We start from the raw sequence: 15,471 nt of genomic DNA, 5'->3' as shown, positions 1-15,471 counted from the left end.
CGCCCGTCCGCGCCTGACCGCCGCCAGACGCCAGGACTGCTGCACGTTCGTACTTCGATTTCTTCTCTTGTACCCATTCTATGGCTTTGAATAAATATTTCCGTGAGGAACTTATTGCTATAAATGATAATAGCCATACCACCAACTTATTAAATCATTCCTCTTCCCCCTCCCTCCTTATTAACAACGCATCCATCGCATCACCGTCCCAGAGAAGATGCCTTCCAATTCTACCCACCAACAGCGAGTCCCTGCCTATTACATCGAGGCGCCTTTCCTGTATATACTGCAATGCCCGATCTCTTCCTAAACATGCTTTAGAAATCTGGGCACTCTTAGATTCTGATAAACCTGATCTCCTCTTCATCACCGAAACTTGGCTGTCTAAGTCCTCATTACCAGATATTGCAACTGCCATTCCCCAGGACTTTAAAATTGCAAAATTGGATAGGACAGACAAAAGAGGTGGAGGAGTTGCCATTGTGTACAGAGCTCACTTGAAGCTGCACCTTGTTAATTCACTCGCAGCAGATTGGGGTGAGATCTGTACCTTTACGCTATCACTGGGGAACAAAGAATCCTGGAAAGGAGCCCTTCTATATAGACCTCCAGTAACTAAAACTAATTTTGTTAATGAACTTACCGAAACCATAGCATCGCATGTTTTATCCTCTCCGAACTTCTTTCTATTAGGCGATTTTAACCATCACATTGAACTTGCACAAGATCCTTACACTGCTGAACTTATTTCCAGTATGAATGCGTTAGGTCTAAACCAATTAGTGACCGGCCCCACTCATTCCGCCGGACATACCCTGGATCTTTTATTCACTAATTCAAATAAAATAACGATTGACTGTTCTGTACCTGTTCTTTGGTCGGACCATTTCAAAATCCATTTTCATATTCAACGTACCTCACTCATACCACGACCCAGTAAAGATCCTACCATGAGTAGACCTTGGAATAAGATCAGTCCTGAAGTATTTTTTTCACACTTTCTCCCTCTTCCTATTGAATCTCACAACGACCCTAACCTGGCAGCCAATAACTTAGACCTAGCCATCACGACAACTCTTGATATAATTGCCCCCAGTAAAATAAACAGATGCCCCAATAAATTGTCCCTGTGGTGCACGTTGGAACTTAAGACCTCGAAACTTGCGGTAAGAGCCTGTGAACGCAAATGGCGGCACACCAAAGATTTCAGTGACAGATTGCATTATAAAAAACTTCATCGCCAATATATGTGCGATATAGCTCTAGCCAAAAAAGTCTACCTGGGGAATAGGATTGACCAGGCTTCAAATTCGCACAAAGAACTGTACAAAATAGTTAAAGAGTTCTCTAACCCTTTAACTTGCCAACCTATCACAAATGCGTCTAGGGAATGGGCTGACACCCTTTCGTCTTTTTTTCACAATAAAATAAATGACATCTATAAATCATTTATTAATGTTCCTGCCCCTACCATATTTTCTGAGTCGTCCATCATCATAGCCTTGCCCTCCCCCGTCACTACACTAAATCAATTTCGTCCACTTACAGAAGAAGAAGTTACTCTTACTATAAAAAGAATTAAGTCCGGCTCCCCCATTGATCCAGCTTCTTCTTCAATTTTATCTAAAATTGCGCCTATTTTGACCCCTCACTTGACCCAAATTTTTAATCTCTCACTCTCCCACGCAACGGTACCTTCTCACTGGAAAGAAGCCATTGTCAGACCGATTCTGAAGAAGCCCTCTGCCGATCCATCTCAACCTCTAAACTATAGGCCGATTTCCCTTCTCCCGATGTTTGGTAAGATCATGGAATCCTTAATCAACACTCAACTCACCAAACATCTTGAGTCTAATAAACTCTTAGACCCGTCCCAGTCAGGATTTAGGGCGTTCCACAGTACCGAAACTGCCCTACTTGAAATGGTCGATAATATTAGACTGGCTTTAGATGCAAAACAATCAGCCATTTTAGTATTATTCGACCTATCTGCTGCCTTCGACACCATCTCACACAGCATCTTGATTGAACGGCTGATGGAGGTTGGTGTCGAGGGCTCAGCCCTGGCATGGATCAAAAGTTACCTGACTGGTCGGAGCTCTAAGGTCCAGATTGGCAAATTTTCATCGGCCAGTCAGGAAGTTGATAAAGGTGTACCCCAAGGCTTTATCTTGAGCCCCACGCTCTTTAATCTTTATGTTTCCCCTCTTGCAAGATTAATTAAAGCTTTTGGATTTGAGACCGTGTCTTATGCAGACGACACGCAAATCCTCATCACTTTGGGGCCTAATCCTATCAACATCAAACATAGGTTCCAAAAATGCATGCTAGCAGTAAAGGATTGGATGTCTAACAACTACCTTTTACTCAATGCGGCAAAGACGGAGATTGTGCTTTTTGGATCTGCCTATAAGCATTGGTCTGACGAATGGTGGCCATCACCATTGGGTGCCTGTCCTTCTCCCAAATCAGCAGCCCGCAATCTAGGGATAACGCTTGACAATAAACTTACCATGGCAGACCATATCAGTAACATCTCTCACACCAGCTTTGGACTTATGCGTAACTTAAAGAACATTTTTAAGTGGATCCCTCTTTCTTCTCGTCTACCTTTAATCCAGGGACTAATTATTAGTCGCCTGGATTACGGTAATGCCCTTTTCGCTTCCATAAACGAGAACCTCCTTAACAGACTCCAGGTTCTTCAAAACACTGCAGCCAGAATGGCCTTAGATTTACCTAGCCGCACCTCCTCTGCCCCCTGTCTGAAGATGCTTTATTGGCTCCCCATTAAGAAACGCATTACGTTTAAAATGTGCTGTCTAGTTCATAAATCTCTGCACGGCAATGGTCCTGCCTATCTAGCTAACAAACTGATAGAATACCGTCCGGCCAGAATGCTCAGATCCTCTAGCTTGCACCTTTTAACGGTTCCTAAAGTGGGTACTGTTAGAAACGGAGACAGATCATTTTCTAAAATCGCTCCCGTAAGCTGGAATACTCTCCCACTCCACATCAGACTGGAACCCAGCCATCAGAAATTCCGCAAGCTCTTGAAAACCTGGCTCTTCTAAATCGGCATGTCTTATCCTTACCATCTGAGCAACTGCTGGCGCTATGAGACCTTCGGGTGATATAGGCGCCTTACAAATACCAATACATAGACATAGACATGGAGCCCCTGGCAAACACATTGAACTCCGCGAACATTCTATATCACCTTTATGCGGAAGACACCCAACTGTATATGAAAATCTCCTCGCTAGAAGACTTCATCTTCCTCAATGCTATTCAACAGAATACTCAAAGTTGGCTCACTGGCAACCACCTCTTGCTTTACACCAAAAAAACGGAATTCCTTCTCATCTCCCCACCCAATCACACACCCAAGATAGACTTACGGTTGCAACATCTAATTTCCTATAACTGTGCTCCGCGCATCATTGACTCTGCAAAATCCCTGGGAGTCACCATAGACAAACACCTGAACATGCAGGCGCAAATCACTAATGCCACCAAGGGAGCTAATCACCAGATGAGTATACTAAGGAAACTTAAACCCTTCCTCCCACAGACGGACTTAAAAATGGCAGTACAAGCCCTAGTACTACCAAGATTAGACTATGGAAGCACCACTCTATGCGGTCTCACCAAATACTGGCCGGCCCCGCTGAAGGCATCGCTTAGCGCTGCGGCCAAACTGGTATCAGGAACTAAAAGAAATAACTACATCTCTCCGACCTTGAAAGTTCTGAACTGGCTGCCCTACGAGGCAAGAATACACATAAAGATCGCTTGCATGACCCATAAAGCCCTGCATAGCAATCCCCCAGTTACTTCGCTCTAAAGCTAGAGCGATCGGGAGGATGCAGACAACTGCGAAGTGCGAGTTCACTACTACTGAAACCACAATCCTTCCATAAAAAGTGAACTGGTTGCAGAGCATTCTCAGGGATTGCACCGAAGGTTTGGAACTCCCACCTCCAGTGGTATGTGGAATCTCTTCCTTTACCTCCTTCAAAAAAGAAGTAAAAATGCATCCTTAGACTTTAATTCTATGTTGACCTCTAGTCTCCTATGCGATCCATATATTATATTATTGCCTACATCTTTTGTATTGAAGGCGAATATGGAATTTATGTTTACTACTTCAACCACCTAATGTTTAATAACTGTGTATTGTGAAGCGCTCTGATTCCCTCGTGGATCATTCTTTGTTGACTACAAGTCACCTATGCTATCCATATACTACTATCTACCTCTTTTGTACTGAATGGCGAATACTGAATGTATGTATACTACCTCAACCATCTGATGTTTAATAACTGTATATTGTAAAGCGCTCTGATACCCTCGTGAGTCATGTTTGCGCTATATAAAACTTTATAATAAAATAAATGTTCAGAGGTAAGGGGCAGAGATGAGGTGAAGGTGTTAGTATCGAGTCAGTGTATTTCAGTGGTCGCTGCTCTTGGGGTGTGATGAGGGCTCAGGCTATTATGAAGAAAAATGTTGGTTGAAACAATCTGCAGGGGTAATGGTAAATGAATGCTGTTGGGTAATCTGATGAAGGTGGATATGGAGTAGGGGAAAGGGGTGAAGCAATACAAGTAGTGGGGAGGAGGGAGGATACAGAACGAGGTACCCGTGGGATGACTATAGGGCTAGGATGAGCTTGGGTCAGGGAGGAAACTTATTCATCACAGAGAGTTTAATGAGTGAGGAAAATTTCTTCAAGTAATTCTAGTCTGCAATCAGATGCTTGGATGAGGATAATCCCATTATTATAAAGGGAGATGGTTGCCTCTGCTCTGCGAACAATAGAGGGAGTTACCAGAGTCTGAGACCGTGGGGGGGATTTAGTGGATGCAGTGATCTGGGGCAGAGAGCAAAGGGCTTTCATTCATTGTGCTGGTCTTTTAATGCAAAAGATAAGGTCACTTATGGTAGCGCCTTTATTCGTGCAGACATAGGGGGTGGAAATAAGGGCTTCTGGGTGAAATTTGAGAAGCCTGTGTTTGAAGTTGTTGAACACGCTTTTAGATAGTTTAGGGGGTATATGATAGTCTGGAACAAATTTGTAGTCTAGTGATCTTTGAGAAAGGGAATCCATGGCTAAGGGCACCAAATTTCCAGAGTGGAAAGAGGGGAGGGACCGGAGTACTACATGCTCACGTGCGGGGAAGCTGAGGGGAGTTGAGGAGAAGGGGGTATGGTTAGATGAAGGAAGGAAGGGATTGAGCAAATCATGGGGTGGCTGGAGAAAAGTTCCATGACTCTGTTCTACAAAGACAGCCCATTAAACAGCAGCATAATGGCAGAAGATGTCGAGAGAGAAGAAGGTACTCTTTCTGTTTTGGGCTTCCCAGCGTTATATGCATGCGATTACTAGGTGGAAAACAGCAAATCCTGAAGGGAGGGCCCAGCTGCGAACATAAAAAAGGGAAGTTGAAATACTTTAGGTCAAACTAGATTATGCAATTAGGAAGATAGAATCCAGATTAGAGGGATAGGGGGGATAGGATGAACAGTGGCCTAGGGTTCACTTGGAAATTTGATAGACCGAACCATTCTAGAAATCTAAGCAGAATTAGTAAACAACCTCATTCTAAGATGGCCGCCACCATGGAAATACTTTGAAACTATAGAACAAGATAGTCCTTCTTTCATGTTCATAAGAAGGACATGCTAAGTCCTATATCAATATCTAGATTCCTAGAGTCTTAGAGGCACCACCATTTTAGATTGGGCAGGAACATTATATGGGGAGAGGGTTTATACATGATGCAGGGCCTACAAGGCCCAGATAGAGCCCTTTTACGCCACAAGGGCCCACACACAATCAGCACACAAAAGGCCCCAGTAATCAGGCCTTGAGACAACAGTGAGGGTAATATTCCTGAAAAGAGTTAGTAGTTAGTAGTGGATGAAACCAGGCACCTCCGTGAACAATAAGAGTTGATGTATGGCACAACATCCTGGTGTCCACCTTGCTGTCTTGAGTATTCCTGATCCATCTCTCACTCCAAGAGCTGTTCTTGTTTTAACAAAACCTTGACCATATGCATCTACCTAAAGCTATAACTAGTATATGAGTGCTATGCCAGCGCCCTTTTTTTGCTGAGTTACTCTATGAACACCTTTGCTGAAATAAATAAGATTGTTGCATGTTCAAAGGAACTTTTATGCAAATATCTCTGTATGGTTAAATGTCTTAAATATGTCTTCATAAGTTTCAACAATAGTAATAAATGAGATGCTTTTACAATCAATTAAAAATTGTATATGCACATTCCAATATTTAACATTTAAGTAATTTAAATCTCTTTACATTCGACAGAAAACAATCCTTGATTGCACAAAATGTTTAAGAATAATGAAGATAATACTGTAAATCTGCAAAAGCAAAGTCCGAAACATTGAGTTCCAGTATTCAGGAAAACATAAGTGCCGACAGAGGCAGCCGAACCTGAACATAAACTGACACATCTTGGAAATACCGTCAAGGGCAATTCGATGGTTCTACGAGTCTCAGCTGTGCACCTCCGTGCCTCAAGATGAAGAAATGACCTCTATAAAACTAAGGCAACACTGATCAACCACTTCTTGTGTAAACCTGTCCAATACCAGCTGTGATCATTAGGTGGTTACAGCAGTACTCTACTTCCTAAAGTGATATCAGACCACCATTCAGTGCTAGAGGTGTATTGTAAACTCTTTCAGGCCATTCCACAGCAACGAGCGAAAAGCACAGTTAACTGACAGTTAAAAGAAATGGGGGTTCTGCTATATAAAACACAGAGTATATTTACCAAGCCTAAAACTGCATCAGCGAACACACACACAGGAAAAACCATATCATTGTGGAAGTAGTTTTACGGAATCATCTAAACTCATGAGTCATCAGCGAACACACACTGGTGAAAAACTATTCAAGTGCAGTGAATGTGGGAAGAGCTTTATATATTTATCACACCTAAAACGGCATCAGAGAACACACACTGGGGAAAAACCATTCAAGTGCAATGAATGTGGGAAGAAATTTTGTCGCTTATCAGACCTACATAGACATCAGCAAGCACACACTGGGGAAAAACCATACCATTGCAGTGAATGTGGAAGTAGTTTTAGTGATTCTTCAAAATTAAGGATTCATCAGCGAACGCACACTGGAGAAAAACCATACCATTGCAGTGAATGTGGAAGTAGTTTTAGTAACTCATCAACATTAAGGATTCATCAGCGAACACACACTGGAGAAAAACCATACAATTGCAGTGAATGTGGGAAGAGATTTTGTCGCTTATCAAACCTAAAACAGCATCAGAAAACACACACAGGGGAAAAACCATATCATTGTGGAAGTAGTTTTACGGAATCATCTAAACTCATGAGTCATCCGCGAACACACACTGGTGAAAAACTATTCAAGTGCAGTGAATGTGGGAAGAGCTTTATATATTCATCACACCTAAAACGGCATCAGAGAACACACACTGGAGAAAAACCATATCCGTGCTGTGAATGTCTGAAGAGCTATAGTCGATTATCACACCTAAAACAGCATCAGAGAACACACACTGGAGAAAAACCATATCCTTGCAGTGAATGTGTGAAGAGCTTTACTCAATTATCGCAACTAAAAGAGCATCAGAGAACACATACTGGAGAAAAACCATATCATTGCAGTGAATGTCTGAGGAGCTTTACTCAATTATCGCAACTAAAACAGCATCAGAGAACACACACAGGGGAAAAACCATATCATTGCAGTGAATGTGGAAGTAGTTTTCGTTTCTCTTCAGGATTAAGGCATCATCAACAAACACACACAGGGGAAAAACCATATAATTGCAGTGAATGTGGAAGTAGGTTTAGTGACTCATCAACATTAAAGGTTCATCAACGAAAACACACTGGAGAAAAACCATATAATTGCAGTGAATGTGGAAGTAGTTTTAGTGACTTAAAAACATTAAAGGTTCATCAACGAACACACACTGGAGAAAAACCATACCACTGCAGTGAATGTGGAAGTAGTTTTAGTTCCTCTTCAGGATTTATACGTCATCAACAAACACACACAGGGGAAAAACCATATCATTGCAGTGAATGTCTGAAGAGCTTTTGTAAATTATGGGACCTAAAGCACCATCAGAAAACACACACTGGGGAAAAACCATTCAAGTGCAATGAATGTGGGAAGAAATTTTGTCGCGTATCAGACCTACATAGACATCAGCAAGCACACACTGGGGAAAAACCATACCATTGCAGTGAATGTGGAAGTAGTTTTAGTGATTCTTCAAAATTAAGGATTCATCAGCGAACACACACTGGAGAAAAACCATACCATTGCAGTGAATGTGAAAGTAGTTTTAGTAACTCATCAATATTAAGGATTCATCAGCGAACACACACTGGAGAAAAACCATACAATTGCAGTGAATGTGGGAAGAGATTTTGTCGCTTATCAAACCTAAAACAGCATCAGAAAACACACACTGGGTAAAAACCATACAATTGCAGTGAATGTGGGAATAGCTTTTGTCAATTATCAAACCTAAAACGGCATCAGGGAGCACACACTGGGGAAAAACTGTAGTGTGGCCCCTAGGGTCACGCTATTCTTTCCTAAAGTTAGCCTGAGTTAGCAGCCATTTTAGCTGCGTGTCTTTTTATTTTTGCTCACGACACTCTGTATCTTCTTTTGCAAGATGCCTTTGTGCCCACATGAGCTCATATTGTTATAGTTTGCTCACAGCGTACAAGGTCGAAAAACAAGCCGCTGTGCTTTCCAGTTCTGGTCAGTGCGTACTACCTAGACATAACATTAGGCACTTCCTGGCACGATTGAGAAATGCTTGCATTATACTAACACGCAGCAGCTTTCTCAAGACAGACGGAAGATTTCCTTCTATGATCTAGAGCCTTGCTGAACCTATGATGTAACCTTACTCCTACGTTCTAATCAATCAATCCATTTGTAGAGTGCACTACTCACCCGTGAGGGTCTCAAGGCGCTGGGGGGAAGGCATGGGTGCTGCTACTGCTCTAACAGCCAGGTCTTGAGGAGTTTCCTGAAGGCCAGCAGGTCCTGGGTCTGTCGCAGGTGAATGGGGTCGGTGTTCCAGGTTTTTGCGGTGAGGTGGGAGAATCTGCTGCCGCCGGTCGCTTGCAGGGGACGGTGGCGAGGGCGAGGTCAGCGGAGCGAAGCTGGCGGTTCGGGCTGTAGAAGGTGAATCGTTTGTTGAGGAACGCTGGTCTGTTGTTGTGGTGTGCTCTTGTGAGCGGGGGTGAGGAGCTTGACAGTGATCTTGTTGACGGGGAGCCAGTGCAGGTCTTTCAGGTGGGCTGTGATGTGGCTGTGGCGGGGGATGTTGAGCATGAGGCATGCAAAGGCGTTCTGTATGTGTTGTAGTCGTTTCTGGAGTTTGGCTGAGGTTCCTGCATAGAGAGTGTTGCCGTAGTCCAGCCTGCTACTGACGAGGGCCTGGGTGACCATCCTTCTGGTTCCGGTGGGGATCCATCTGTAGATCTTGTGGAGCAAACGGAGGGTGTTGAAGCAGGAGGATAGGATGGCATTTACTTGCTGGGTCATGGACAACGCTAAGTTCAGGATGACCCCCAGGTTGCGTGCGTGGTCAGTGGGCGTCGGTGCTGCTCCCAGTGCTGGCGGCCACCATGAGTCTTCCCAGGCGTAGGGGGTGGAACCGATAAGGAGGACCTCCGTCTTGTCCGAGTTCAGTTTCAGGCAGCTGTTCATGATCCATTTGGCGATGGCCTTCATTCCTTCGTGAAGGTTGGATTTGGCGGTGGTGGCGGCCTTGGTGAGGGAGATGATCAGTTGGGTGTTGTCGGCGTATGAGATGATGTTGAGGTCGTGCGATTGGACGATGTTGGCGAGCGGTACCATGTAGACGTTGAAGAGTGTCGGGCTGAGGGACGATCCTTTGGGTACGCCGCAGATGATCTTGGTGTCTTTAGAGTGAAATGGGGGGAGGCGGACACTCAGGTTTCTGCCGGTGTGGAAGGAGGTGGTCCAGTCCAGGGCTTTGTCATGGATCCCTGCATTGTGGAGGCGTGTACGGAGGGTGTGGTGGCAGACGGTGTCGAAGGTGGCCGAAAGGTTCAGGAGGATGAGGGCCGCGGTCTCTCCGTTGTCCAGCATGGCCCTGATGTCGTCGGTGGTGGCGATGAGGGCTGTTTCAGTGCTGTGGAATCCAGATTGGGACAGGTCCAGGATGTTGTTCAGTTTGAGGAAGAAGGTCAGTTGCCTGTTGACAATCTTCTCAATGACTTTCGCCAGGAATGGGAGTAGGGAGATGGGCCGAAAGTTCTTGAGGTCCTTGGGGTCTGCCTTGGGTTTCTTGAGTAAGGCGTTGATCTAGGGGTGCTTCCAGCGCTCCGGGAAGGTGGCGGTCTCGAAGGAGCTGTTGATAATCTTGCGGAGATATGGTGCGATGGTGGAGCTTGCTTTGTTGAAGATGTGGTGCGGGCAGGGGTCAGATGGTGAGCCAGAGTGGATGGTGTTCATTATTTAGATGGTGTTGTCGATGTGGCTGGGGGCGGTGAGTCTGAGGTGTCGGTGTCAGGGGGACCTGGTTGTTGAAGCTGTCGTGAATGTCTGCTATCTTGCGCTGGAAGAAGGTGGCTAGGGATTGGCAGAGGTCTTGTGATGGCGGGATGGCGTTGAAGCTGGGGTTGGAGAGTTCCTTCACGATGTTGAAGAGGTCTTTGCTGTTGTGTGTGTTTTATCGATGCGCTCTTTGAAGGAGGTCCTTTTGGTGGTTCGGATGAGTTGGTGGTGTCTGCGGATAGCACTCTAAGAGGCTGTATTGCTGTCCGGTGTCTGTTCGTGGTGCCACTTCCTCTCGAGCCTACAGCAGGCCTGCTTGGATGCCTGGAGGTTGGCGGTGAACCAGATAGGTTTTCTGTCGGTGCGTCTGTTAAAGGGTTTCTTGGTCGGGCGAGAGTGTTGGCGCAGTCGTCAATCCATTGCCTTAGGTTGCGGGCGGCGGAGTCGGTGTCGGTAGTGTCCTTTGGTGGGTTTCGGGTGAGTGTGGTGACTAGCTTGTCTTCGGTGACTTTGCTCCAGCTGCGACAGGGGACCCATTGTGAGCGGTGGTGTGTGGTAGGCTTCTCGAAGGTGAAGTGAACGCAGCAGTGGTCGGTCCAGTGGAGTTCGGTGGTGTGGCTGAAGGTGACGTGGTTGCTGGCGGAGAAGATTGGGTCGAGCGTGTGTCCGGCGGAGTGGGTGGGAGCCGTGACGAGCTGTTTGAGTCTGAGGTTGTCGATCAGGGTGGTGGAGTTGCTGTCGTTGGTGTTCTCGGGGTGGAAATTCAGGTCTCCGAGGAGGATGTGGTCTGTGGACGCAAGGACGTGCGTGCTGATGAAGTCGGCAATGGAGTTGCTAAACTCTGGCCGGGGGGTCTGTAGATGAGGGTTCCTCTGAGGGTGGTGTTAGGGTCGATATGGATCTGGAAGTGCAGGTGTTTGGCGGCACTGAGGGTGTCGGTGCTGGTCGAGATTCTGAGTGTGTTTCTGTGGACGATGGCTATTCCTCCTCCTGCTCTGTTGGTGCGGTCCCTGCGGGTGATCTTGTAGCCGTCAGGAATGGCTATGGCGATGTCGGGTGCCGAGGAGGGGTTCATCCAGGTCTCTCTCAGGAAGGCGACGTCCGTGGAGGAGTCGTCGAGTAGGTCCTAGAGTTCGATGGCGTGCTTGCGGGCGGAGCGGGTGTTGAGTAGTATGCATCGCAATTTGTTGCCTCCTACCCCGGTGGACGTAGTGGTGGCTTGGAGGCTGGTGTAGCTGCAGTTCCGGCAGGAGAAGGGTCCATGGGTGCGCTTCGGGGTGGCCCGGAAGCAGGTGTGTGATCGGCCGGCGTTGAGTGCGTGGAGTGTGCTGGCGTCGTAGCAGTGTCGGGTGTTGTGGCATTCGCGGGGGTCCAGCGCTGGGCGCAGACGGGCTTGCCTTAGATGCGCCTTCGGCGCGGACAGCGGCCGCGATAAGAAGGGGAGGTAGGAGGGAGGAGCAGCTGGGAGGCGGGAGCAGGACGAATGGGCGATGATGCAGCGGCGGGAACAGGAGAGCCGAGTGGGCAGAATTAGCAGAAGGGCACAAAATGGTACACAAGGAATACAGGAGGAATAAAACAGAATTACAGAGCAGAACAGAAGCAAAAAACACAAAGGGGCAGACAGGAAAAATAAAGGGAAGAGCGAGCGCACAGAAACCTACGGCCTACCACTGGCCACCATGGATGAGGCGCAGGTGGTAGCTTGCAGGTGGAGGAGGGTCTCGAACTTCCAGCAGAAGCGGCAGCAGCGAGCTCAGGGACACTGGCACAACAGGTGGTGCTGTGCGGCGCGGGGAGCGACCTGTCTGGTACAGGGTCAAGGGTCGCTCCTCACCGCGCAGCGGCTGACATAAGAAGGGGAGATGGGAAGGAGGAGCAGCTGGAAGGCAGGAGCTGGACGAATGGGCGATCCGGGGGCGGGGACGCAGCGGTGGGAACAGGAGAGCCGAGCGGGTGGAATTAGCAGAAGGGCACAAAATGGTACACAAGGAATACAGGAGGAATAAAACAGAATTACAGCGTAGAACAGAAGCAAAAACACAGCCGGCAGACAGGAAAAGCAGGGCAGAGCGAGTGCACAGAAACCTATGGCCTACCACTAGCCACCAGGGATGAGGCGCAGGTGGTAGCCTGTGGGTGGAGGACTTCCAGCGGGAGGGGCAGCAGCGAGCTCAGGGACACGGGCATAACAAGTGGTGCTGTGCGGCGTGGGGAGCGACCTGCCTGGTACAGGGTCAAGGTGAGGGGTTCCCCAGAATTGCCCCAGAGATCTTCTTTTATATAATATACATAATCCTACCAGGGGAGGGTGGTCTAGGCACTATAGCCGTAATATCCGCTGGTCATTCAGAATGATCTCCCCCTTCTTATTTTATAGTATTGCAACTTTGCAGCTTTGATCATTGTTTTGATCTTAAGTATTATTCTGCTGGTGCTAGCTCGTTTACTGCATTATAGAACAACGCACAGTTTGTTAGTTGAAAAATAAACATTTAAAACTTTACATAGACTGCATTATTTGGTGTGGACAAGCAAGGGTTAGTGAGCAAATGGGTGTGCATTGCTACCGTGACTCTAAGAGTTTGGTAGTTACGTGTTCTGGGTTTGTCTAAGCATTAGGTATCTTCGGAAGATCTGGGGAGCTAATTAGACACTATAGCTAGTCTGTCTAGGGATTGTGGATTCTTAGGTGTAAGTTTGGTACAACCAATCTTGCACTAACGGCCTGTTTTCTTGTGCATAGTTCTGTATGTGCAGAATCTCTACAACAAAACCATTCAAGTGCAGTGAATGTGGAAGTAGTTTTAGTGACTCATCAACATTAAAGGTTCATCAACGAAAACACACTGGAGAAAAACCAAATCATTGCAGTTAATATGGAAGTAGTTCTAGTAACTCATCAACATTAAAGGTTTCATCAACAAAAAAACACTGGAGAAAAACCGTATAATTGCAGTGAATTTCTGAAGAGTTTTTATAAATTATCGCACCTAAAGCAGCATCAGAAAACACACACTGGGGTAAAACCATTCCAGTGCAATGAATGTGGGAAGAGATTTTGTCGCTTATCAGTCCTACATAGACATCAGCAAACACACACTGGAGAAAAACCATACCATTGCAGTGAATTTGGAAGTAGCTTTCGTGATTCTTCAACATTAAGGATTCATCAGCGAAGACACACAGGAAAAAAACGATATCATGGCAGTGAACGTGCAAAAAGCTTTTGTCAATCTTCAAACCTAAAATAAAATCAGCGAGCACACCACCATCACCATCAATGAAAGTGTCTATTCTGTGCTATTGTTTATTTCCCTACAGCTAGGAAAAACATGAAATATCAGGAAACCCATTGGGGGACTAGCACAAAGTGGAATAAAAGTAAAGAAACCTTGTTAGTTTTTATTCTGTGACAGAGTTAAAACGAAAGAAATCCAAGCACACCTGACCATGCTACCTGTAAAATCAACACCATGAACAATGCTTGGACTCACAAGGGTATTTTCAGCTAATGTTAGAGATTAGGAATAAAACAAATAAACCCAACACAATCAAAACAATTTAAAAAGCACAAAATGAAGATTCTTCAGAGCTGGCTGTGGTTCTGGTCATTTTATGCATCATTAATGGTTCTGTGACAGCGGCCACAGAACTGTGTAGAAAAGCAGAAGTGAAAGCAGTAGAATGTGAGCTGCAGCTCAATGGGTTAACCCTTGCAGTGCATGACAGTTACCTCTGAAGCAGGAGAATGTGAGCTGCAGCTCTCTGGGTTAACCCTCGCAGTGCATGACAGTTACCTCTGAAGCAGGAGAATGTGAGCTGCAGCTCTCTGGGTTAACCCTTGCAGTGCATGACAGTTACCTCTGAAGCAGGAGAATGTGAGCTGCAGCTCTCTGGGTTAACCCTTGCAGTGCATGACATTTACCTCTGAAGCAGGAGAATGTGAGCTACAGCTCTCTGGGTTAACCCTTGCAGTGCATGACATTTACCTCTGAAGCAGGAGAATGTGAGCTGCAGCTCTCTGGGTTAACCCTTGCAGCGCATGACATTTACCTCTGAAGCAGGAGAATGTGAGCTGCAGCTCTCTGGGTTAACCCTCGCAGTGCATGACATTTACCTCTGAAGCTCTGATGTAGAACAAATGAGTACACGAAATTCTTCAGCCATGAAAATTATGATTGCGTTTTAACTGTGAAACTATGCGACAACAATTGAACTGATGTTACTCTTTTGGTCTGTCCTTACGATGTGGCAACTGTTATACAATTATGTTAAAAATTAGACAGTGCATCTATATAGAAATAGGCAATGGATGAATGTGGAAGTATGCCTGTATATCTTCAGTAGGGACCATGGACCAACTATGTGTCGAATATTGATCATCTCCATCGCAATTGCATTGCAAATGCTTTTTTGATACACTGTTTTTTATATTGAGTATCTGTCTCCATGATGCATTGTTCTCCCAATTTTTGGAAACAAAAAGATAAAATTATATATAAATGATATAAAAAAATAACATTGGTACAAATAAACAAATCTTTTATACTTGGTTGTTCACAATTTGTCTTTTCCTAATTCAAAGGTCCACTTTGTTATTATATTTCCTAAATGGTTTTTTCACAATTGTAGAACAAATGATGATCATTGTCCGAATTTCCGTCTACGAGCCGTACTCGTCCGCACATTACATAACCTCGCATTTCGTTAGCGACAAAAATGTTAAAATCTCAAAGAAACTTGGCCCTACGCCTGGCTAGGAAAAACACAGGCAACACAAGCTTATTTAACAACTACAAGCAAGCACAAAAAGCCTTCAAATCATCTATATACAGGGACAAACAAATAGCGTCTGATCAGTTCTGGCTGAAGCTGGTTCACGCAAGCAA

At 45.6% G+C, this 15,471-nt stretch overlaps 1 protein-coding gene across 2 annotated transcripts in view; it reads left to right on the top strand.

The window, feature by feature from the left end:
- LOC146838960 (uncharacterized) overlaps positions 1 to 15,130 on the top strand; it is a 154,356-nt gene extending 139,226 nt beyond the window's left edge. The window contains exon 5 of one of the 2 annotated variants that reach the window (XM_085603010.1): positions 6,341 to 15,130. In XM_085603010.1, the coding sequence (XP_085459136.1) occupies positions 6,896 to 8,512 (1,617 nt within the window). In that variant the 5' untranslated portion in view covers positions 6,341 to 6,895 and the 3' untranslated portion in view covers positions 8,513 to 15,130. The remainder of the gene's footprint in view (positions 1 to 6,340) is intronic. The other variant, XM_085603011.1, reaches the window with a different exon arrangement.
- The last annotated feature ends 341 nt before the right edge of the window (positions 15,131 to 15,471 follow it).

Source organism: Triturus cristatus, chromosome 4_2 (assembly GCF_964204655.1).
Source record: "Triturus cristatus chromosome 4_2, aTriCri1.1, whole genome shotgun sequence".
In the NCBI taxonomy this organism is placed as follows: domain Eukaryota; kingdom Metazoa; phylum Chordata; class Amphibia; order Caudata; family Salamandridae; genus Triturus; species Triturus cristatus.
The sequence above is the reverse complement of the archived record's forward strand: the minus strand, read 5'-3'. Positions and strand labels throughout refer to the sequence as shown.